The 22809-nt window shown below is 39.8% G+C and overlaps 1 protein-coding gene across 14 annotated transcripts in view; it reads right to left on the bottom strand.

Annotated features, from left to right (window-relative positions):
• Nucleotides 1-5577: 5577 nt before the first annotated feature.
• The window catches only part of Lrrc7 (leucine rich repeat containing 7), a 444829-nt gene continuing 427597 nt past the window's right edge, over nucleotides 5578-22809 (bottom strand). For 10 of the 14 annotated variants that reach the window (XM_021197140.2, XM_029537670.1, XM_029537679.1 and 7 more), the window contains one exon: nucleotides 13541-14884. Coding sequence is in view for 12 of the 14 variants with exons in the window: in XM_029537670.1 (XP_029393530.1) it covers nucleotides 14777-14884 (108 nt within the window). In the remaining 2 variants the exon portion in view is untranslated. Of the gene's footprint in view, nucleotides 14885-22809 lie in introns of all 14 variants that reach the window. The other 4 variants (XM_029537669.1, XM_029537671.1, XM_021197138.2 and 1 more) reach the window with 3 other exon arrangements.

The following is a 22809-nucleotide window of genomic DNA, read 5'->3' on the forward strand; positions in this document are numbered from 1 at the left end:
TCTCGTTAGACTAAGCAAGATCATTTACATTTGATCGTTTTTTCCTAACTATACTTAAGATAACCACATTTTATTATCTATTTCATTCCCCTGAATTCATCAGTTTTTCTTTAAAAAAAAAAAAAAATCCTACACATATTTGGGTAAGTCCTGTTCAATTTCTGACAGTAGACCTGTTGCTTCTGGATACTGAAGCAGTAGAAGGAGCTGCCAATGTCAAGCTATGATGGAACCTAAAGTTTGAAACAAACATTTCATCTTGGGCTTGGGCTTTCTGCATAGTCCTTTTCCCTTTATCCCTACATTCCATTTCTAAAGCATTTCTAAAGGCTTTAGTAGGCCTTTTAGGTCCTAGGAATTGAACCTAGCACCTTGCATCCTTGTAAGATCTTCCCATGTAGCCCAGACTGGCCTCAAACTTGTAATCCTCCTGCCTTTGACCTTCTGTTACTGGAATCATAGGCATACATCATCAAGCCTGATGCAGTTGCTTGCTTTTTCATACTTGATCACAAACTGCCTGAAGTGCCCCCTCACCCATACAGGTAGCCACGACATCTGCTTTTCACCTGAGTCTTGGCTGCTTCTTTCAAGAGCTTAGAGCTTGCTTGACCTCTTTGCCATTTACTTACTGGGAGGAAATCTGCTTAAGTGCCTCTCATCTTGCCATTAGACCCTGACTTGAGGCTCATTTTAGGACATGTGTATTTCCTTAGATACACTGGGCATTTCTGATAAAAATTGAAAGTTGTCTTCTGTACATCCCTGATAGATGCATTCATGTTTTTGACACTTGGAACGGGAAAGCCGTGAGAAGTCAAAGGTTAAATCCTTGAAGCTGTAGCTGCCTCAAAGACCTCTACATGTTTTTCTGTGAGAGCTTTGCTTGGGGATAGGAAGGGAAATCAATATAAGAGATAAGAAAACATATTAGCAAGAGAATTCCAGTCTCTGCCTGTTTTTGTGGCACTTGCCTAAAAAGGATTTTACATTGTAATCAACACTAAAAGAGTTAAATTTTCTCTGCCAGCAGACACATTGTCATGGGAACTAATGCAAGAAGATGAAAATAGGACAAAGAGTGAAGAATTAAATTGGAAAAGAATGATAAGGAGTTGATTTCTACATTGCTGTTTAAGCCTTTGGAATTTAAAGTGTTACTCATCTGGTGAGATCAATGGAAATGGTCAGAATGACTTGGCAGATGCAGGAAGAAAGGAAAAAGTAGCAAGCCTATTTGGTTAAAGGAAATCTGTAAAACCTAGTTCCATCCCTGATAAGCTAAGCTTTTCAGCCCCTATGTGAACTGTGTGGGTAAGCAGGCAACCTGCACAAGACTTAAAAGCCCAGCATACCACTTGACAGGATTACCTCATAACTCACGTTATTGCTTGAAGCAGCCTCCCAAGAAAAAGTCAGAGAACATCAACAAAGGCCATGATTTAAAAATCTCCCCCTTCCCCCTGTCAGGCAACCACCTGAGAATTTAGTCTTTCAGGGAAATGGGGATTTAATTTTCTTCACTTATGCTCAAAGGTGCCCTGAGCTGTTGTCATCTTTAAGCCAGCCAGCTGGGAAGTTGGCAGTGAGGATCTAGCAGTTTCAACTCTGATATGGGTTGTGGGTCTGCATTTGTGCTCCTGTGAGCCACCCCTCTTATCTGCCCAGTTTCCCAAAAAGCTACTTTCACAAGCCTATGACAGATCCTAAAATGCACTGTGACATGCAGAAAGTCCAAGGGCGGTCACTCAACTGCTTCTGAGAGCTGATTTCCAAATCACAATGATGGCTTTCATTCACCCTCACATGGTGACCTTTCAAATACACATGACAAAACTGAACATTATGTCTACCAGACATGGAGTCTGGACAGTTGGAACTAAGTCACACTAAGCTGTGAGCCTCAGTGTCTAGCAGCAAATAATCTGACTGAAGCTGCACCCTGCAAGCCGTTTCTCTAGAAGCCTTGATTTAGCAGTGACTTCCTGACCTGTTAGACTCCCTCACCGAAGCCTTTGGCAATGTTCAGAGTCCTTTGGAGACCTCTGGACTCTATGAGGGACCTGGACACTCAGGATTAAGCAAGTTGGAACACAAAACCTCGTGTATGCAGACTAAATTTCTTTATATGAATACCACAATGAAGGTCAGGATTGAGTAATGTAATGAAGGACAGCCCCATGGAGCTCTGCTGTTACTGAAGGCAGTAGGTAGGTAGTAGGCATATCTCTCTCTGAGAGGCAAGCACAAAATGAGGTCTTCAGAAGTAGCTATAAAGTTGGCATAATGAATAGATTGCTGCTTCAATATATATATATATATATATATATATATATATATATATATATATATATATATATTGTGTCTAAAATCATTAATTCATATTGAGAAGAAGACTATCTGTCAAGGATTAAACTGAATAGTGACTAACTTCAAAGTCTAACTGGCCTTCTCTTGAAGGTAAACTTGAGCCCCTCTGAGAGGCCACCCATCTCCTGTAAATAGGAATGTTACCACATTCATTCTATAAGACAAGAGTTCCACACTGTAAGAACTCTAGTAAGGTGCTAAGAACTAAGATTCTAGTCCACTTTATTTTGCATGTGTGTCTTTGTGTGTGTATGTACATGGGTGCACATACCTGTGGAGGCCTAAAGTTATTGTCAAATATCTTCCTTAATATCTCTCCACTTTATATATGGGAGCAGGGCCTTCCATTTGAAGCCAGAGCTAATTCAGCTAGCCAGCTTGCCCTGTTGCAGGGGGTGGGGGCAGAGTGTCACTTGTCTTCACATTCTGAGACAAGGGATGGCAGGAGGCTGTTATGCCTGCCCAGATTTATATGTGTTCTGAGGGTCCTGACTCGGGCCCTCAGAGTTGTGTGGTCAATTCTTTACATACTGAGCCATTTCCCAAGGCTGTTCTCCATTTTTTTCAAACATTTGATTTATTCTCTCCATTTCTTTGGTGGTGATTTAAGTGCTTCTCTGTGGTATCTGGTGTCTTCGTGTGACAGACACAGCTTGCAAGGTTTTTTTTTTATTTGCCATGTAAAAGAATACCATTTAAAAAAAAACAGTCTGTTTTTACTTAACAAACTATATTTACTGCTTTTCACTGCCCCAAACATTTGGGGATTGTAAAGATTGGCTTAAGAAACGACAGCGTCTGTGGAGCAGGGACTATCAACTTTTACAAGTGGACTTTCCATTACAGGCCAACATAGCTGTGGGGTGTGCTTCAGTGCCTCCCAACCTAGATATCTAGCATGCTTAAAGTGCTACCTGGAGGTCAGGAAATACTTCAAAAGTATTTCAAAATGCAATCTCATCTTTTTAATTTTTTATTTTCTTAGAGCTCTTGAGACAGGGTTTCTCTGTATAGCCCTGGCTATCCTGGAACTTACTCTGTAGACCACGTTGGTCTTGAACTCCGATATCCACCTGCTTCTGCCTCCCAAGTGCACAATCTCATTTTCAAATGCTACATGTTTCTGCTAAATATTTTCTAATTTAATGCACAGATACACTAAATCACTGTAGGTCTTTACCATCAAGGGTAGCTGTGCGATCACACCTGAATGCATCCTAATTTATTACTGCTGCCCCAACTGTAGACTAATGTGGGGTGGGGGTGGGACTCTAGTTTTAACCTCAAGGAAGTAAAAAAACAAGCAAACAAAAACCCCCGTTCTCCTTGCCATGTAATACAGTAGCAGGAGAGACTTTATATGGGAACTTGGGGCGTTATCACTTCTTAGCAGCTAATGTGGATAAGGCAGCTGAAATGGTCACTAGGACCAAACACTAATAATCTCGGCTGCTTATGAGGTACCCACAAGGTGTTTACAGGAAACCTAGTTCCAGGAAATCTGTTTTTTTTTTTTTCTTTTTACTTTTCATCCAATTTTATTATCTTAGGTGCAGTTTAAATTGCATTTCTGTTGGCCTCTCGGGGATCTTATTTTCTGTACAAAGGACATAGGTTGGAGCAATAGGCCCTGGCTTTCCAACCTTGAGAAGTCCTATTTCTACATTCTCTCTGGCTTTGTTCCTTGAGGGCAGCCTCCCAGAAGGGCTAAATTAAGGAATGGCAAAGCCAGGCCTAATAACTCATCCTGGATGATACTGCCTCCTCTGTCTCCAAAGACTTGTCCTTTCTGGACAATAAACACAGGTGAGAAGCAGGAGCGGGCCTTCTGGAATGTTCTGTGTCCACAGTGTGAATCAGTAAAGCTGAAGGGAATCCTTTGCTGCTGTGTGGGAGTGAGGTAGACCATGAGTGTGTGGTCTCTGCGCTCACATTTCTCGAAGACAGCAGTTTGTAGACTTAAGCATCTGTCTCCCCACTTGACTGTTTCTTGACAGGAAAGGTTGGGACTTAGTTGTATGTCTAACTGTTCCCACAGTAAAACTTTGAACATATGCCTCTTTTTATTTAATTTAATTGCAAGGGCAACCAGAAAAGGAAAGGTTTAAAAAATCATTACTAGTTTTTTTTTTTAAAGTATTAATACCACAGGCTAGAACTCTGGAAACAGTCCCATCAGTACTTCTGTTTGGGTTGGGGTGTAGCTCAGGGGTGGGACATCTACGTGTTCCACAGGCACAAACTCCTAGGTAGAATGCCTAGAAACAACAGTCCCTGAACTACATATATTCAAACTACAGGTGTGAGAGCACTCTAACAAATACATAAATAAATAATAAATAAATAAAAATAAGGTCTATACATTGGTATAGGTGAACATGTTGGGGTATTTATTAAAATAATTTTAAAAAGAAAGCTGAAGTCATGCTTTCTTATTTTGAGATATTTATGACGATCCAGGGCTATAGATCCAGAGGCCCAGATTTTGAAGAGATGCATGGAAATAAAAAAAAAAAAAAGAAAGAAATACTAATACCAAAAAGGACAGAGGTGCTCTTGAGTGTATATATGTAGTTGGTGGGGGTTGGCTCCCATATTTGACTTGTGTTGGGAGGCAAGCACAGAGATGTGCAGTTTGGGCAACAGTATCTGCAATTGTATTAAGCACCCTGGTGCTTGCTGGAGTCTCTCTTGGTCAGAAGGAATCTTTGAGAGTCTATCAAGTGCAAAATACTTATTGCCAAGTTGAATGTTCCCACAATAAGGCTGTGCAAACGTGTTTGCTAGCTAGTTTAAAACATGAGGAACACTGGTTAAGATGGGTGACTGGGAACAGGTTACATGGAGTTTGGGAGAAGCTGGGACCTGCCAGCTGCCAATGATTTTCTCATGTATCAAATTCTGCTATAACAAACACACAGAAAGAAAGAAAGAAAGAAAGAAAGAAAGAAAGAAAGAAAGAAAGAAAGAAAGAAAGAAGAAAAAAGAAAGAAAGGAAGGAAGGAAGGGAAAGAAAGAAAGAAAGAAAGAAAGAAAGAAAGAAAGAAAGAAAGAAGAAAGAAAGAAAGAAAGAAAGAAAGAAAGAAGAAAAAAGAAAGAAAGAAAGAAAGGAAGGAAGGGAAAGAAAGAAAGAAAAAGAAAGAAAGAAAGAGAAAGAAAGAAAGAAAGAAAGAAAGAAAGAAAGAAAGAAAGAAAGAAAGAAAGAAAGAAAGAAAGAAAGAAGAAAGAAACCAGTTTTGCTGATCATGATCACTCACTCATTTATTGTAGAATGTGACAAACTGGGACAGGGTTAGGGAAGGTGTCAGAGGCCACTTAAGTTAGTGCCAGTTTTTCTTGCAGTCTTCTCTTTCCACACTGAAGGCTAACTCCACTAACCAACATGAATAACTCTAACATTCTGAACAGCTAAAAACACAGCCCTGAGCCCTTCATACTGCAGAGTAGAAAAGGGTGTTTTCTTTGGATCAGAGTTGGCAGGCAAGGAAGCAAGAGCCTTAATCTTGAAGAGCATGGTGATCTCAGGACAAGGGAGAATGTGCTAATTGAGAGACTATTCCAGAAATACAACACTAAGATTACTATGTAGACCAATAAAAACAAGCAACAAATACTTCAATGGTTTGTACCAAAATTTGAGTGACAGTACAGTACCAGAGCCACAAAGAATATTTGTCAGTACTGTGGAGCACAGAAGAGTATCCAGGCAGCCTCTCAGCATTGATCCAAGGTTCTTCCCAGTTCTCATTCTCTTGTTTAGTTCTACAACCAAATTTTTTAGGAGTTCATGAAAGTCTGAAAGGAGGATAATGATGAAATAGAGAAGAAAGCAAGTCAAAAGTCAAATGTTTTCCAAAAGAAGAGACCAGTGGTCGGCACTGTTGTGCTTGCTGGCAGGTAACACTGCTCAAGCCCAAGGTGGCTGGGGGATGCTTAGCCTCCTAAAAGGAGCAGAAGTTCACCTGGTGAGCCTTCTTGGTATCATAAAACCAGCAGGCTTGATTGAGGTCACAGCGATTAGTCCTAGCCCCCTGAAGAGGCTGACTAGAATCCGCTCAGAGCTCACTACAGGAGCTGGTGACCTGGTGGCCAGAAGAAAGCAGCTTCCTTTGGAGAATAACACCTGGATTTAAAGTTTTAATAAGCTCCAGGGAAGAACATTCTGTCCTCTGTTTACTTTTGCTGAAAGAGGAGACGATTAAGTGTTGGCAGAGGGGAGTCTGAAGCTCAAATGGGGATGGTTCTGATGAGATCAGCAAGGGAAAAGCTCGCTGAGGCAGAGTTTACAGTGAAGACATCCTTAGCTTAGATGTGGCTTCCTCCATCAGGACCCAGCCATAAAAGGCCCTGTAATTCTAAATATCTCAGAACCACAGTGTACCATGAAGGCAGCCAAGAGTCTGTGCTTGCAATATATGGATCTTCTGATTGAAAGAGGCTGGGAATTGGGTTCTTGAAACCCAATTCTAACTTTATGAGATGCTTTTTTAAAAAAGCATTCTCTATGCAACAAACTCCATTTAGGATAGGCTAATTACTTGTGCACATGAATAAAGTGAAAAGTGAGTTTACAGAGGAGTTACTACCAGATGTCAGCCAGAAATGTACATTTAGGCAGGACCCTGATTAGTATTTCATTAAGAGAGGTCATTCAGGTAAACTTGATTCCTGATGCTTAACTTTTGGAGAGATGATTTACAAAGTAAATAATGACGATTTAAAGCAAATATATTGCCACACCAACTGAAGGGAATTGTGGATCAAATAAGGGAGATCAGCACAAAGTATTTAGAAGACTCAAGAAAGCTACGAAACTGGAGGATGTGCTTGCTGAACAGTTTAGAAAGATCAGAATCACAGCACACTCTGGTCCAAGGCTGAGAGAGAGATGCACTCTGGAAAGTTGATTCAACCTGAACATTTTAGTACAGAAAGATACAGAATCCACTGGCGTCATTTACTCTTAGAGCATAATTATCATAAAGAGCATGGAAAGGGCTATTATTACTAACAACTCCATCAGCTACAAGAACCGGCTGACTCTTACATCAACTCTAGGAAGATGCTCTCCACCTAGTGGTAACGCTTTGTAACTGCATGCGCCTCAAAAAAAAAAAAAAGTTTTGTGGCCATGTTCAAATGATTGTAAGGATAGCATGTATCTCAAGCTTGAACCCAGAACCCTAAAAGAAGGACATTTTGGTGGAAAAGCAAGAATAATTTGGCGCTTCCTCAGTTTTATTAGTGGATGGTGGTAACACAAAGGTAAGAAAGGCCCCCTTACTGAGGAATTCAGGTGAAATGTTGTTGTAGCTCAGTAAAACTCTCTGTTGACTATGGGAACCTCATTTCTCCTCTGAATTTCTCATGTTCGTTTATGATGTTCTTGTCTCTCCGCCCCACCTTATTATTGTAAAAAACAATTTAAGCCAACACCTCCCTAGTCATATTATTTATACAGGCAAATGGATCTTTACATTAAATGGGTCTGAAGTCAGCCTTGACCACATACAGTCTTCAATAGACACCTCAATGGGGCTTGAGGACTATGTCCAGGATGGAGTCCAGGGCTTGGTGGTCTCTAAGACACTTAAAACCACAGCTTTGTGAGTTCCAGACCATCCTTCATGTCTCTAGGACATTTCTGACAGCATGGCTTCTCTCCAGAAGAAAGTTCTCAACTAATTAAAAGGATATACATAAAATGTTTTCAAACCGAACAACTGTTCTCTTGTTAAAGGTTTTGGGCCGTGCTGGCAACTTCAGAACATGTAAAAAGGAAATGAAACTTAGCTTCTGAACAAGGAAGGGTTCTGAAAGTCTGAGAAGAAATGGCAAGGAGAGGGGGAAGTCGGCTTAGAGGATGCCTCCACCCCCAGCAAAAGTGAGAACAGTGAATCTAAGGTCCACCACTTAAGGGTATACAGACTGAGCACCAGTCACCCACTTAAGTTAATATTTGTTAAATACGTCACTTGCTCTGCTTGCAGCACTAAGGCTGAGTGGTTGCTGTGTTCTGGTGTTGGTGTTCAGAAGGCTTCTGCCTGTCTCTCTGTCTCTCTGTGTGTTTCTCTCTGTCTGTCTCTGTCTCTGTCTCTGTCTCTGTCTCTCTCTCTCTCTCTCTCTCTCTCCTATAGCACAGACCAAGCAGCCAGGGTCTCAGGCAGAGTGAAGGCGACACCATGTCAGTGGTACTGACACAGAAGATTTCCCATTAAGATTAGGAAAGGCTTCATGCTCACTGAGGCAGGACCCTGAAGGCCAAGCATGATTGGTAACTTGGAAAGGAGTCTGGGAGAGGAAGCCTGCTAGCAGAACCAGTGTGTACCGAGGTGGTGAATCAATGGGACACACAGAAGGAAAAGAACACCTAGTCTGTGTAGGGCAAAGAAAAGATACAAGCTGCTACTATAATCAGAGGCCTCAGCTCTCCTGAAGGAAAACAGATAGTTTGATTTGTGAATATGTGCAATCCAATGGCATACAACAGGCCATGACAGTGTTCTTAAATCCACAGGGGGAATACACAGGCAAAAATATTGTTCCCTGTTTATTGCCTTTCTTTTTTGACTGATGAATTAATTAATAAGAGACAGGGTCTCACTATATGACTCTGGCTGTCCTAGAACTTACTATGTATACCAGGTTGGCCTTAAGCTCATAGATAGTCACTGGCTTTTTGCCTCCTGAGTTCTGGGATTAGAGATGTATCCCCTACACTGGGATATTCACTGCCTCTCTGCGTGGCCGGTTCTAACATTGGACACTGAAAGTGTGCTCTAGAGGTGATAAGATACAGGAAAGACCTTCCCTTGTGCCTGTGTCTGTTAAGATGTTATCATCTACTAGTGCCAGAGCATGGAGCTGAACACTAGGCCACATTGTGGGACAGCTTTCTTCATGACCACCCTTCCTCCAAAATCCAAGAGATTCTTGGTTCTATTTCCCTTGTCCAGAAATATCTTCAGTCCGGCCATGATCCATCTGTCAAAAGTCTTTTTAAGTCCCAACAAATGCTTGAAATGCCCTCCCAGTGGCCCTAGGACCCAGTAGGAAGAAATATATAGAGAGAGCTCCAATTGAAGTACTGTTCCAATCCAGACAGAATTGATGCCGTCAGCCCTGGCATGGGGTAAAGGCACCTCATTCTGTCTGCAGCTTCTCTTTCCTCTCAGTTATAATGTTTTGTGCAGAGGAGAGACTGTGCTGTGTCCCCAGCAGGCCTGATGCATAGGGGTGTCCAGCAGATAATTGTCATAAAATTTATAATCACTGCACTTTGTTTTTGTGGCAGTCTGCAAAGTCATGTCTCTTGACGCCTTGACTGTATAACACACCTTACATTGCTCAGGTCAGCTACCCTATTCTGAAGGAGTTTGCTGCTGAAAACAATATTATGTGAGATAGTTTTCTCGAGGTGAGAGATGTCTGCCTGTCTGTTCAACCATATGCTCATTGTTTTATTTTGAAATAGGGGATGTGGATCAACACTACAAATAATACACTTGTTTAAAATGAGAGAACAAACTTTCAAAGGGAGGGAAATTTGAATGATCCTTTTAAACCCCCTTTTCATATCCATTCATATAAACAAAATGGTACTAGCTTAGATGATAAAACAAGAGCCTTTTTTTTTTTTGAGGGAAAATTATGCTAGATTTGGAAATTCATGTGCTGGGGACTGGCCTACTACTTCTGTTTTGGTCAGGTCTACACAGGATTTTAGCATTTTCTACATAAATGCTGCCTGAAATTTTTCAATATTTAATTTGTTATGGTGTTATCATGAACCAAGTTGTGCCAAAACAAGACTGTGTCTTGAAATTTTGGAAGAAAGGGCTATACCCCACATCTCCTGGCTGCTTTCACATGTTGGGTCCAGGTTTGTCATTTTAAAAAATTTTCTCCCTACCTAGGGTGATGTCAAAGAATCTGCCTGCAGAACCCAGGGAGTCAAGGTGTCCCCAAAGTTGAAACTATATCTCCTTATTTCCCCAAAAAATCAGCTCCTAAGAAAATCAAGACAATCATAGAGTGAAAAAACAAAGGAACCCACATTCCTTTGTTTCCACTGTTGGTTTTAAAGTAAAATTTTGAAGTGGTTTTTCCTCTTCATTCTTTCAAAACTCCTGAATGCTTTAGGGTGGAAGGCAGGTGCTTCTGTCCTCACAGGAGAATGTTTGCAGATAATTTTCTCACAGTGTTAAAGGTTGGGAGGACTAAAGGGTACCCCAATATGCATAAAAGCAGCTCAGAGAATGTCTCCCAGTATGGCCAAAACTAACACTGAGAATGGAGAGGCAACAGTGAAAATAAGCAAAGAAGTGGAAAGGTGGCTTCGTTAAGGCACCGCCACCCTCACACATCTTTGTGCACGAGCTGTTTGCTGCTGTCAGCGACGTGGTAAGCACTGATGCTTCCCTAGGAGAGCTGCTCTCAAGCTGGGGCAGAAGCATCTGGCAGCTGGAGCTCTGGAGGCTTGTCTCAGTGGGTTGGAGACAACACCCACCTGCACTGGACAGCAAGGGTGGGTAGGGCATGAGTCTACAGAAAGACAACAGCTCTGAGAGGAGACTAGCTTCACATGCTAGACGCAGAAATGTCTCCAGATGCGTCATAACAGAGATGGAAACACAGTTGTGTCTGTCTTAGTCTTGCACCATAGGTGTTGTGGGAAACTCACTGAATTCTGTTGACTAAAATGTAGCCATACAGATGTGCAGGAGAGTCAACATTCATATTTCTTGTAACATTGTCTATGTGGGTCCCACAGAACACACCCAATTTCCCTTAGCACACATTCTATTTGATTGACATAGCATGTTTTCAGGAGAAGCCAGGCTAATGCTCCAAGTAAGGGAAGAGTGCCTCTCCTAGGTTTGCTAGGAAAAAAGTTTGCGAAAGTAGTCTTAAATCTAGAAAATTCACCAAAGTCCTAACTGGGTCAAGAAGTTACACCCATGAGATGGATATGGCTACATCACTGACTGGCATTTGAACATTTGGTTAAGCTGTGGAAAGATGAACATTTCTGCCACAGGATTTTGCCTGGCCTTTCAACCTGGGTGTCTTGTACTAAACAGCCATCTTAGCTGACTAGACTTCATTATTTTCCTAACTTGTTACTTTTTGCTGATCTAGTGTTCCAGGGAATCTGCAGTTGAGTTGCCATTTCATGGATTAGTCAGGTATGTTATGAATGGTTCAAATAGCAGTCTGATACCAATATGAATTTTGATCTGATTAGGTCATATTCTTCCTCTCCATAGAAATGTGTTCACTGGAATAAATATACTAGATCTTCCTGCTAATGAGAAGCAGAAAATGATGATGACAACTCAGACCCAGTGTGAAGAAGAACTGAGAAGAACACTGTTTTCCAAACGTTTACACTGTGGTTAGCACTCTAGACAGGTTTGGGGACTAAAAATTAAGCGTTTCTGGGTTTTTCCATCTAATACTTTGGAAAATTCAGAAACTTTTCTCTTGATACTTGAATGTGTAAATCAAACTCCTAACTTCTATCCTCTCTCTTTACCTCACACACATGGTAAAAAGTAGCTCATTCCCACTTTTTAAGAGAGAGTGGCAACAATGTTTTGCATGGACTCATCTCTGAACACAAGGCAGTGCTAGTCCACACCCCTGATGCAGAAGTTTTGTCTATGGAAGCAGCATTCCAAGGCAAAGCCTAAGATAATTTTTCAAGCTTCAAGTCAGCATGACATGTGTTTTGAGGGTCTGTGTTGCCTATGACAAAATACTGTCTGCCTTGTGACTCATTTAAAAAAATTGCCCCTTTATGACTATTTATCTTGCAACCCACACAGATGTTGGCTACTAATTGTCAGTATTTGTTCTTTCTACCTCTAATGTCTCCAACCTACTCCATATTGCCTTATCGATCCATGTCTATAAGCAGCTTCTTCCGCAGGAAGATCGAGGACCTATCAAGAGGTAGAAATTTTATGATGCCACTGGGGAGTTCGACTTCTTTGTCTTGTTGGAGATTTTTCTTTTTCTTTCTTTCCTTTTTACGGCATACTCTTGACTTCTATGTTTGATGTTAACATGAACCGGATTTTAGTTTCAGGCAGCAAATTAGTTACTCAAAAACAAAAAGTCAATACCTCTAGATCAACAAATTATTGGCTCGGGTTGCCTTTAAAATCAATGAGAAGCCCCCCCCCCAACTGATTAGTGATTCCATTGAGTTAACCTAAAACAGAAGATACCCCTCTGTGTGACCATCTATTTGCCTATCAGTGTGTAGCATTGACTATATCCACACTTTCCCAAGAGGCCAGCAAGCCCTCTTTTTCCTTTCGTCATGGCTGGACCTACCTCAGAGAAGGAAGTGTTAAAGCAAGGCTTCGTGCAATACTGTCTATCAAGGAGGGAGCCCCATCCTCTCAGCTGAAGGCTTCAGGAGCATTTGATGCTCTGACACAAGAAATTTCCTGGGGAGCCCTCTATCTGGCTGCCTTCTGCCTCTCCTGTAGAAGACTGTGTAGCCCTAATGGCTGCTTTCTGAGTGTTGTCTTGCTCTGAGCTTGTCTTGCTTCTCTTAACTAAGGCTGAGCCCAGAACATCTGTTATAGTGATGTGCTGTGAGTTTTTGACACAGAAAGTTAGGCTTTGAAAAACACTTCTCATTAAATGCTCTCAATATATTAAAATGCACATAATGGCTGCTTCTGTGTAAAAAGGTCAATCTAGAATCAGCAGCTAATTGTCCAAGTCTATAAGACTATGGTATTGTGTCACCCTGGCATAAATCAAGACCAGAGATAGTGCATTGCTTGGTAAATGAAGTAACATTTTTCTCTGACAAATTCTATGCCAAAAAAACCACTGTACTTCTAATAAGTGGCACTCATTTTTAATAGATCCTACAAAAATACAATATTTTCAATGTCCTCATAAAACAAACTTACAAATATTATCCTCAGAGCTCTGGTGACATCCACATGTGATTTTATTGTAAAATTCTATAGACTATTTAAACACTACTATATGAGATAAATTTATTGTATAAAAAAGTGATGTAGATATATGAGGGAATTTATAAACCAATTATGGAAAGTTGATCTAAAATTTCAAATTAATATTTTAGTCAAATTGAAGACTAATATAAAAAGAAATATTTTAAAGGATTGTAAGACAAATTTTGAATTTTTACAAAGGAAAACAGATTGTAAAAGTACATTAACTAGGAAGTTTTACTCTCCAGTATGATTGAATTCATGTTTATGTTCCTTAAAACTTTTTGTTTGGAGAAAAAACATTTTGTCTATTTCTGTCCACAAAAAAATCCAGGAATTAAGATTAATGATATCAGTAGACCACAGCTCTGAGAAATTATATCTGAAGTTTCATATTTCAATACCAAAGTTTTGAAACCATCATAGCGTTCCAACAAGTCTTTCTCTATAATAAATGTTATCAATTCCCAAAATTCATTTAAAATGATTTAAAAGTAGCAAATTAATTAAATCAGCACACAGATAAGTTCCACATTTACAGTAAAGGAATATCACAGGGGCCACAGCTTATAGTCAACATAACCCGAGGAAACAGAACATTAAAGCATTAAGCCTTTCCCGCCACCCATCACTCACTGCGTGTGGTTTTGGTGAAGAGACTGATCCGCAGCAACCTGTGTTCTGTCTCTGAAGTCAGCTTGTGTCCTCTTAATTAGCTAAAGGCATTGAACAGATTTACCTTCTCCGGTTTTTTACTCAGGCCCCAGAGATTAATGGATAATTTATGAATCATTTCACTCTACTATGGGAATTTAGCAAATGGCTATGGAACCAAATATAAATACTTTATACTTTATGTACAGTTGCTTCCATAAGGCGTAATCATGTAATTTTTATTGAAAAAGATTCAATATAGTAAAGTCTTATTTTAAGATATATTTTCTTTCTCAATCCAAGATGTTTACGAAAATATCGTTTTTCTATATTCTTTTTTGTATATATGCCAACATATACCTTGTGCTAGAAATACTTTATGGGGATTACAACTCTTTATGTACAATTTTTGAGGCAGTATTTCTGATGGAGAGCAGAATTTGTAAAGAGCTTGTGTGTGCTTCCGTGCTCCGAAATTATAGGAAATCCACTTTGAGAAGACAACTTATTTGATTAAAAAACAAAAACAGAAACAAAAGCGCACCAATGCACAGCCAGAGGCTGCCGCTGGAACTGATACAGAACCGCGCGCAAACACCATGTTTATAAGTAACATCTTTTCAGGGTGGAAGGCTAACATACACTATTATACACCTGGCACTGATGTTTGCCATTGGTCCAGCAACTGGCAAAATTTGTTTCTATGTATAAATTTATTTTTAAACATTAGCTCTGGCCTGACATATCTTCACTATTTATAAAAACATTTAGACAGCGAGCTCACGTTGAATAACTAGGTCTACTGTGTTCTGGAAGCTCTTCAGTAGTAAAACAGCCTTTTCATGTTCCATATGCACAAAACTGTGTCCATTTGCCTGAAAACACAAGAATGAAAGAGGTCAGTCAATGCAAACAGCCTACCCGCTCTGCACCATTGTAATTACAGGGCCAAGGAACACAGCAACAAGACGATGAGATCCAGAGTGAAATGGCTTTGACGAGTTTTTATCACACACTCACTATTTCCTTGCTTGTGTGTGATCATAATGTCCTACTGAGTCAGAGCAGTCAGATGTACTTACAACACAGCAGTTCAGTTCTACTGCATTGTTCTGGGTTTTGTCATTGGGGTCTTGCTGTGCTAGAGATAGAACTCCGGTCCTAGTACATGCTGGGCAAGCCTTCTGTGGCAGAGCCATGCCCCAACCTCGTGGCCCCCATTTGTTTGTACGGGTTCCTAGTTGAGGTTGCACTTAGTTGACACTAGTACTGGCATAACTCGCCGGTATATTTTTTAAAATGATTTTTATTTTCATGTATGTATATGTGTCTTTGTGAATATATGTCATATATATATATATATATATGAGCTTGTGGAGGCCAAAAGAGGACATTGGACCCCTGGAAATGGTGTTTTAGGTGGTTAGGCACTTCTTGACATGGGTGATAGGAACCAAACTCAGGTTCTTTGTAAGAGCAGCAAGGCTCTTAACCACTGAGCTGTCTCTTCAGCTCCACGTCAGACATTTTAATCTTGCAAAATAGAAGTGAACACTTATGGCACTATTTAATCTTATTTTGACCTACTGAAAAATAGTTGATTTATATATTCTTTAAACTAAAACAATCTATTAGTAAATGCTAGTGTTTGCATTATTGGCACATTGGTTTTTAACCAAGTGCAATGAGCCCATGTTTTAGGACTAAAGTCTAGCAACACTAGTCACAGAGAAAGCCTGTGGTATTCTAGCTAAGGGTCATCCAGCAAGACATTAAGCTTCACTTAAAACGTAAGTAGTCTGTTGGGATTTCAGAGCCCAGCTGGTTACTGCTGTCACAAAATGTATATTTTTCCTTCTAACAAGTGTTTATGGTCCTTGGCTTTCTTGATACTGAACAGCAAATTGTACTACTTGAATCATTTTCATTCTTAATTTAGGGAGAGGTTGGTCCATATGCCTCTGAGGATTAAGACTAAAGTAAACACAAAATCAATGAAATTTGGAATAAATCTCTGTCACCCAATAACTGACAGTTACATAACTATTTCCTTGAAGAATGAGATGCATTGGATTTGGAGTCAGTTAATTGGTCTGCGTCACAATGTATATGTAGTAGAATCCATAAGTTTCTCTGTGTGTGTGTGTGTGTGTGTGTGTGTGTGTGTGTGTGTGCGTGCGTGCGTGTGTGCGTGCGCGTGCGTGCACGAATGTGTGCACATATGGGCATGTACACATGTGAGTCTTGTGTGCATGTGTGTGTGTATGTGCATGTGTACATGAATATGTGTGTATATGTTCATGTGTGTGTGTGTGTGTGTACATGTGTATACCTGAGTGTGTATGTCTGTGTATGTGGAGGCCCAGAGGATGATATTAGGTGTCTTCCTCAATAGCTCTCCACCTTACTATTTGAGGCTTGGTCTCTCATTGAACCTAATGCACACCAATTCAGCTATACTGTTGGTTAGCAAACTCTTGTTTCTGTTTCCCAGTGTAGGATGGCAGGTGTGTAATGCTACACCCAATTTTTATATGGGTGTTGAGGATCCCAATTCAGGTCTGTGTGCTTGCACAACCAACTCTGACCATTAAGTCAGCTCTCTAGCTTGAATTCTCCCATTTTTCAATACACTCAAACTTAATCTGGGAACACTTACTCTTTTTTATGCTTTTCATATTTTAATTAACCATTCAATTAAGAGTTAAAATGTTTTTCACTGTCTTCATCTTTTCCAAATTTCAAAAAGTATTTGTACCTCAACAGTACTACACATTTTTATAACTTAGATAAAAATTATTGCATATATAATTTTATCCCTAGTTAAAATTGGATAGTAACATAGCAAAGAAGGTTCACAAACGCTGAATTTAATACCATGGCATGTCTGTTAATAGGGAAGAGCCTGGAGAACAGGAAAAGAATCTTTGTTCCTAGAGCTACAAATTTGCTTTGAATTATCCAGTTGTGTACTTTTTTTTTTTTTTTTTTTTTTTTTTATAGCATTCAACTAATGAAAATGCTGACTGGTAGGCATGAGTTATTTCAGTGGCAGGAGACAGTAGCTGAGTAGAATCGTGGGTATGCTAAGTTAAACTTTTTGATTTAAAACAACAACATCAATACCTTCTTGCTTTAAGTTGTAACAAAAAACACAAAATAACAAAACAAAACAACAACAAAACCCAATGAGGTTCCAGGGAATAGAACACAGCATGAGGAATTTTTTCCTATTCTCATTTTAGTTTGGTCATTGGGAAAATAGCAAACCCTCAAGAAAATGTCAGAGGAGTGCTTTCAATTTTCCCAAAAGGTAAGTGTTAGTTGTAAAATGACAGTTTAATAATGGAAGATTTCAGTGACAAAGCTCAATAATCCCTTTGCCAGTGTCCATATTCTATCTGTAGCCTTAACCTAGAATTGCAAAGAACCCATAACCTTCTGAGAATTGTCCAACATTTTTATATTTCAACGTGTCAGGTTGAAGGACTTCTGGATTTGGAGACTGTAAATCATATACCTAAGATAATGGATCTGGGAAAGCTCATGGAAGTAAACAGAAGCTAGAGGGGAGGGCTTCAGGGGAGGGCCTCAGTTAAGGAAGCACTAGGTAGTCCTGAAGAGGTAGAGACAAGACAGGCCAACGGACAATAGGTAGCAATAGGTAGCTGGGCAGAGGGATAGCCGGATAGTTAGGCTGAGACGTAAATACATCACTGGAGATTACCCCTGGCCAACAGGAATTTACCCACAGTAGTTATCACTGTACTTTGGCACAGTTTGTCTTTGGCACAGTTTTTCTGGATGATGTGAGGCATAACTCTTCTTTTAGGTTTATTACATGTTATTTTATTTATTTACTTTGCTTCTTTGAGACAGTTTCTAGCTATGCAGACAGGGTAGTTTTGAACTCATGTTTCATTTGCAACAAGTATATGGGTGTATGCTATTATTCCCAACGTTAAGAATTATTTTTAAAATAGTAATTGATCTATTCATTTAAATTTTTTTCATTATAAATTTTTATTACGTTTTTAATTTATATTATTTTTTGGTGTGTATGTGTATCCACAGGGATGCATATATGCTGTGGCAAATGTGTGAAAGTAAGAGGAAAACTTGTGGCAGTCAGTTTTCATTATAAATTTGTGGCAGTCAGTTTTCTCTTCCCACCGTGTGAGTCCTGGGATCAAACTCTGGTCATCAGGCATGGCAGCAAGCACCTTTACCTATTAAGCCATTTTACTGGCCCTGAGCATTTTCTTGGTGTAGAACATACTGAAATGCCTGTTTCCATGCGAGGCAGTGGCAGAGGAGAATGGAGAAACTGGTTGAGTGCTGTCAGAAGTAAAAATATGCTGTCCCAGAGAACTGTATTCTCCTCCTCAGGACAGAAGAGCCCAAAATAACTTACACTATTTCTGTGACCACAAGCATCAGATACCCGCTTTCACCTTGGATAGTTCAGACAATCACTCAAAGAGTCATTGAGTTTGTAATTTTTATGATTAAATAAAGGTGAGGAGAACTCTAGAGTACAGTTAGCAAGGTTGTGGTTGCTTTGAATGTGTGTGTCAGAGAGGCAGAGGAGAGGAAAGCTGTTTTAGTGGTGGTGTCAACTGCAGAACACAAATTCAATGTTCTTCTGAAAGATAAATAAACAGAAAGCATTACCGTATGACATTTAAATATGTACACAATATAAGTGCAAGCAATAATATGGACCAATGCTCAATCAGGAAACTTTTGAAATGTCACATTTGGTCACATGTGTGTGTTCTAAATAAACATTAGGTTCACATTAAGTGTGTGAAATTTTGAGGAAATTGCAAGTTAATGAAAAAACGAGAAACAAATGAGATGCTTATTAAGTTTTAGTAAAGTTAATAGGGAAACAATCATGGAAGTGATATTCAGAAAATGTTACACTTTGAGAATATATAATTAATGGGCTTCTAGCTGGAAGTACGGAAGACCATTCCAGTGTAATCTTTACACTGCTTCCAAAAGTCACTCTGCCTAATTTAAATCAGACGTGAACATCTCCTGTGCTGCAAAATACTTTGTCTCCTCTTGTCATAATTTAGACATAGAAATATCAGGATTTGCAGTTCAATCACAAGTTGAAGATATAGCTCATTAATCCACTGTAAAACACACATGACTTTTCATTCTCTTTTCTTTTTCTCCGAGGCTTGTTTTTGACTTCCTTATAATAAAAACCCGTTTTAAATGTGTGAGTTACAGGTGACTATCTATAGGAACTTCTCAGAGTAAAGGAATTCTCTTGCATTCTTATTCAAAACTCCTAACCTTACTACTGGTACTGAAGAAGGAAAGCCCCACAGGGTAAGGACAGTAGATTCTTTTACCCATTAAAAGGCAAATCAGGTTAGAAATTTGACATGTGCTTTTGGTTAATTTAAACACATCACAAGGGGAAAACACTTAAAGGGTCAGGGCACATATATTTGTATACTAATATCTTGCAAATTTGAATGCTTATAACTCTTGAGATAAAGATTAAAAAGCACAGTCAGCCAGCAAGCTCTAGCTGTGAAGACAATCCTTTATGGGACCAAGCTTGTGATAGCCAGGCATGCTGGGAAACAGTTCATCACAGGTAATTATTATGCTTCAGTAATTAACTTCCTAGAATTAATCCCCATTCCAGAATTGCCTTGCTATTTTGTTTTGTCTTTTCTATTACTTTATCCTTTTCTTTTCCTTCCTTCTTGCCATCCTTCCTTTTTGTTTTGAGACAGAGTGGGGCTAGGCCAGGCTGGCCTTGAACTCAATTCAAATCCCTATTTCTATACACTTAGTGTTGGGATTACAGGAATGGTCCTTGTCTGGCCCAATTTTAGAATCTTCGTTTGATAAGAGTATTCTTATTAAATGTGCTACGTTTAGCACTGAATGCACTATATAATCAATACCACGTTGACTCTGACTGAATTCACCATATTATCAATCCCATGATGACTCCGACTGAATACACTATATAATCAATACTGTACTGTCTCTGACAATTCACTAAGTAATTTTCTATCACAAATCTCAACTATAGACCTTCATTTCTGAAACTGTCCTTTGTTAGAGAACCTAACATCATAGAGGCTTTTACTGGGATTAAAATTTCACAGAATAAAAGAGGAAAAGAATTCCTCTTCTGACTCAAGCGCACACACAGGTCTGAAGACTGTTAGCCTGCTCTACCTTCAGAGAGTCTCCCTTCCCGTCATGCATGCCTTCAAAGAGTCTCCCTTCCCGTCATGCATGCCTACTCTTTAACAAATGAACGTTTGAATTACCAGGCAGCTTCTCAAGATGATGTGTTCTATTTTATATTTGCCATGTCATTGGAAAATTGACGATTTTAAGGAAATTCTTAGTGGCTGGGCTGGTTTTTGTTCCATTGCTAATGTCAGAGTTAGATCTGGGAGTGGAGCGAAGTGTGGGAGTGCTAGTCTAGCCTGTGAGGTCATAGGTTCTATTCCCAGCAACAAATAATGACAGACTGGTGTCCATTGCATCATCATAATCATTATTATTATTAATGATTAAGAGATCTATCACAAAGCCTTAAGCAGGCTGGGCAAGAACAGTATCAAATGCTTGATATTAACTCTTTTGTCTTTCACCACTCTCTGCTGTGTATTCAGGGCATCGCTAGTTTGTAAAAAAAGCAGGAATTTAGGAATATTTCCTATCACATTATTTTTTATGCTGTTTGGCTCAAAATTTTTTTTTACATGAGTTCATATTCCAAATAAGGAAATAATCAATCAGCCCTGCTCAACAGAAAGTGCTCAAGCAGGTTATGTAAGGTATGCCAACAGCAGGTACTTCCAGCACTGTGTGATTTAAATGACACCATGTAGATGCTTAATTAACATTATTTTCACAGTAGCCAAACTAGAGAGCAGAGGCAGAAAGAACCCGCTGAGCCTGACTGGTTTTGTAAACACATAGCCTTATTCAGTTAAACTCTGCCATATAAAACTATATGTGTTTGAAACAGCTTAGGTACTTCCTAATTAAACTGTCTTTAAAGAAGAATTTATTTTTTAAAGCATTCTGTGAGTATACGCAATAATGAAAGATGTTGCTTCTTTCAGGAAAGATGGGATCCCCTTTATGGTCTCTGATGTTTGTGGGTTTTCAGTCATCACCTAGCCTTAAACTATACATAATTTATTCACAGTTCCTTGACTTTAGTTCTTTTAGGGCACAGAACTTCATTTGAACTTAAAGCTATTTCTCATTTTCTGATTTTTGTAGTTTGGGTAAAGGAGGGAGAAATTTTTTAAAGATTCAGAAGATAACTCCACCCCCTTCTTCATGACTCAGGCTAATGATTGTGAACCTGCGCAGCCAGGAGACAATGATGAACTTTTGGTATAGGTAGGTCTCTTCTAAAAGAAGCAATTGCCAAAGTATGTTGCATAGAAGTGGACAGAAACTACCACTGGGAAGCTTTGTAAAACTCTCAGGCTCTTAAGTAGCTTTGTACAAAATCCTGAAACAGGAAGGACTTAAGGTGGCTTTGCAACTTACTTGATCAAAGAACTCATTTACTAAAGATATTTTAAAAGAGCCACCAGCAAGCTACGGCTTACACGGTCCGACTGCTATGTGCTGAGCCTTTTGCATACTGCTTCTTCTGTTTTTTAAAAGAAAACTTGCACTTTTTTCCTGCAGAGGTAAGCTGTAACTATTTGCTCCTGGCAATGTGCTTGGGCCTAGAGGCTTTCCTCTGGGTGTTCTAGAAGGTGAGAGACTCCCAGTATGAAACAAGTTCTCATTGACATGGGACTCAGTGTGGAGGCTTTGCTGTGTTAGCTATGAGTTCTCAGAATCTGTTTTGTTTTGTTTTGTTTTGTTTTTTAATTTATACAAGCTGGAGGCTTCTGAATAAACAATCAGATGTAAGGTGATTCTGTAAGCTAATCACACTCATGGGTCATTAAAGAGCTACAAAATCTAATCCTGACAAGGACAATCTGCCTCTTTACTGGCTGTCAGTACCATGGATCTGTATAGCCAGATCTAGCCACCCACAGACATTCTGCCAGACAGCTGCAGAATCCATGGTTACTCTGTCACATTGAGCTCTGAAGCTACATGCTACTATGTCCCACCTGGTTCAGCTTGTCTCGATGTTTGAGCCCTTCAAGTCCACACGGAATGGTACAGTGCCTTAAGGGTCTCTTTCTTCCTGGAGTCTCCTCAGCTCTCCCTTAATTGCCCCCATACCACTCTGGTTAAGCTCCTACCCTGCTTCTGTGCCTTTCTCTCAGGCGCTCTTCTTCCTATATTCCTCCTGCCCCTGCTCACTCCTCTTCCCTGTGTGAAGCTGGGATGAACTCTGTCATGGAGCAGAAGATACTTTTCACTTCTTTACACATCTTAAGCTCTCCAAGATCTTCAGTGCCCCCTGTCATGCTCATCGATGGCTCAGTGTTGTAACACAAGGAGGGCCAGCACCTGGGCCTTTATCTTTGCTTGTGAATGGTCATTATCTATTCCTCCTCCCAAGAGACAGCCTGTCCTCAAACACTTCATGCTCTTTAACACTGATACACCTCCTACGAGTATATCACAGAACCAGATTCTTAGAGTTTCAAAGTACCTGTACACATTTGTCTCCTTAGTTACATACAAGCTCCATTGATGACATGTGACTTCACTGTCATTTAATAGTACTGTTCACTTGGGCATGAAGCATCTCCCAAATGCTGGAGCAATGTTAGAAATTTTGTTGATAGTTGATAGCAACGGATGAGGTCCTGAGGCC

The sequence above is a fragment of the Mus pahari genome, chromosome 4 (genome assembly GCF_900095145.1).
Source record: "Mus pahari chromosome 4, PAHARI_EIJ_v1.1, whole genome shotgun sequence".
NCBI classification, from domain to species: Eukaryota; Metazoa; Chordata; class Mammalia; order Rodentia; family Muridae; genus Mus; species Mus pahari.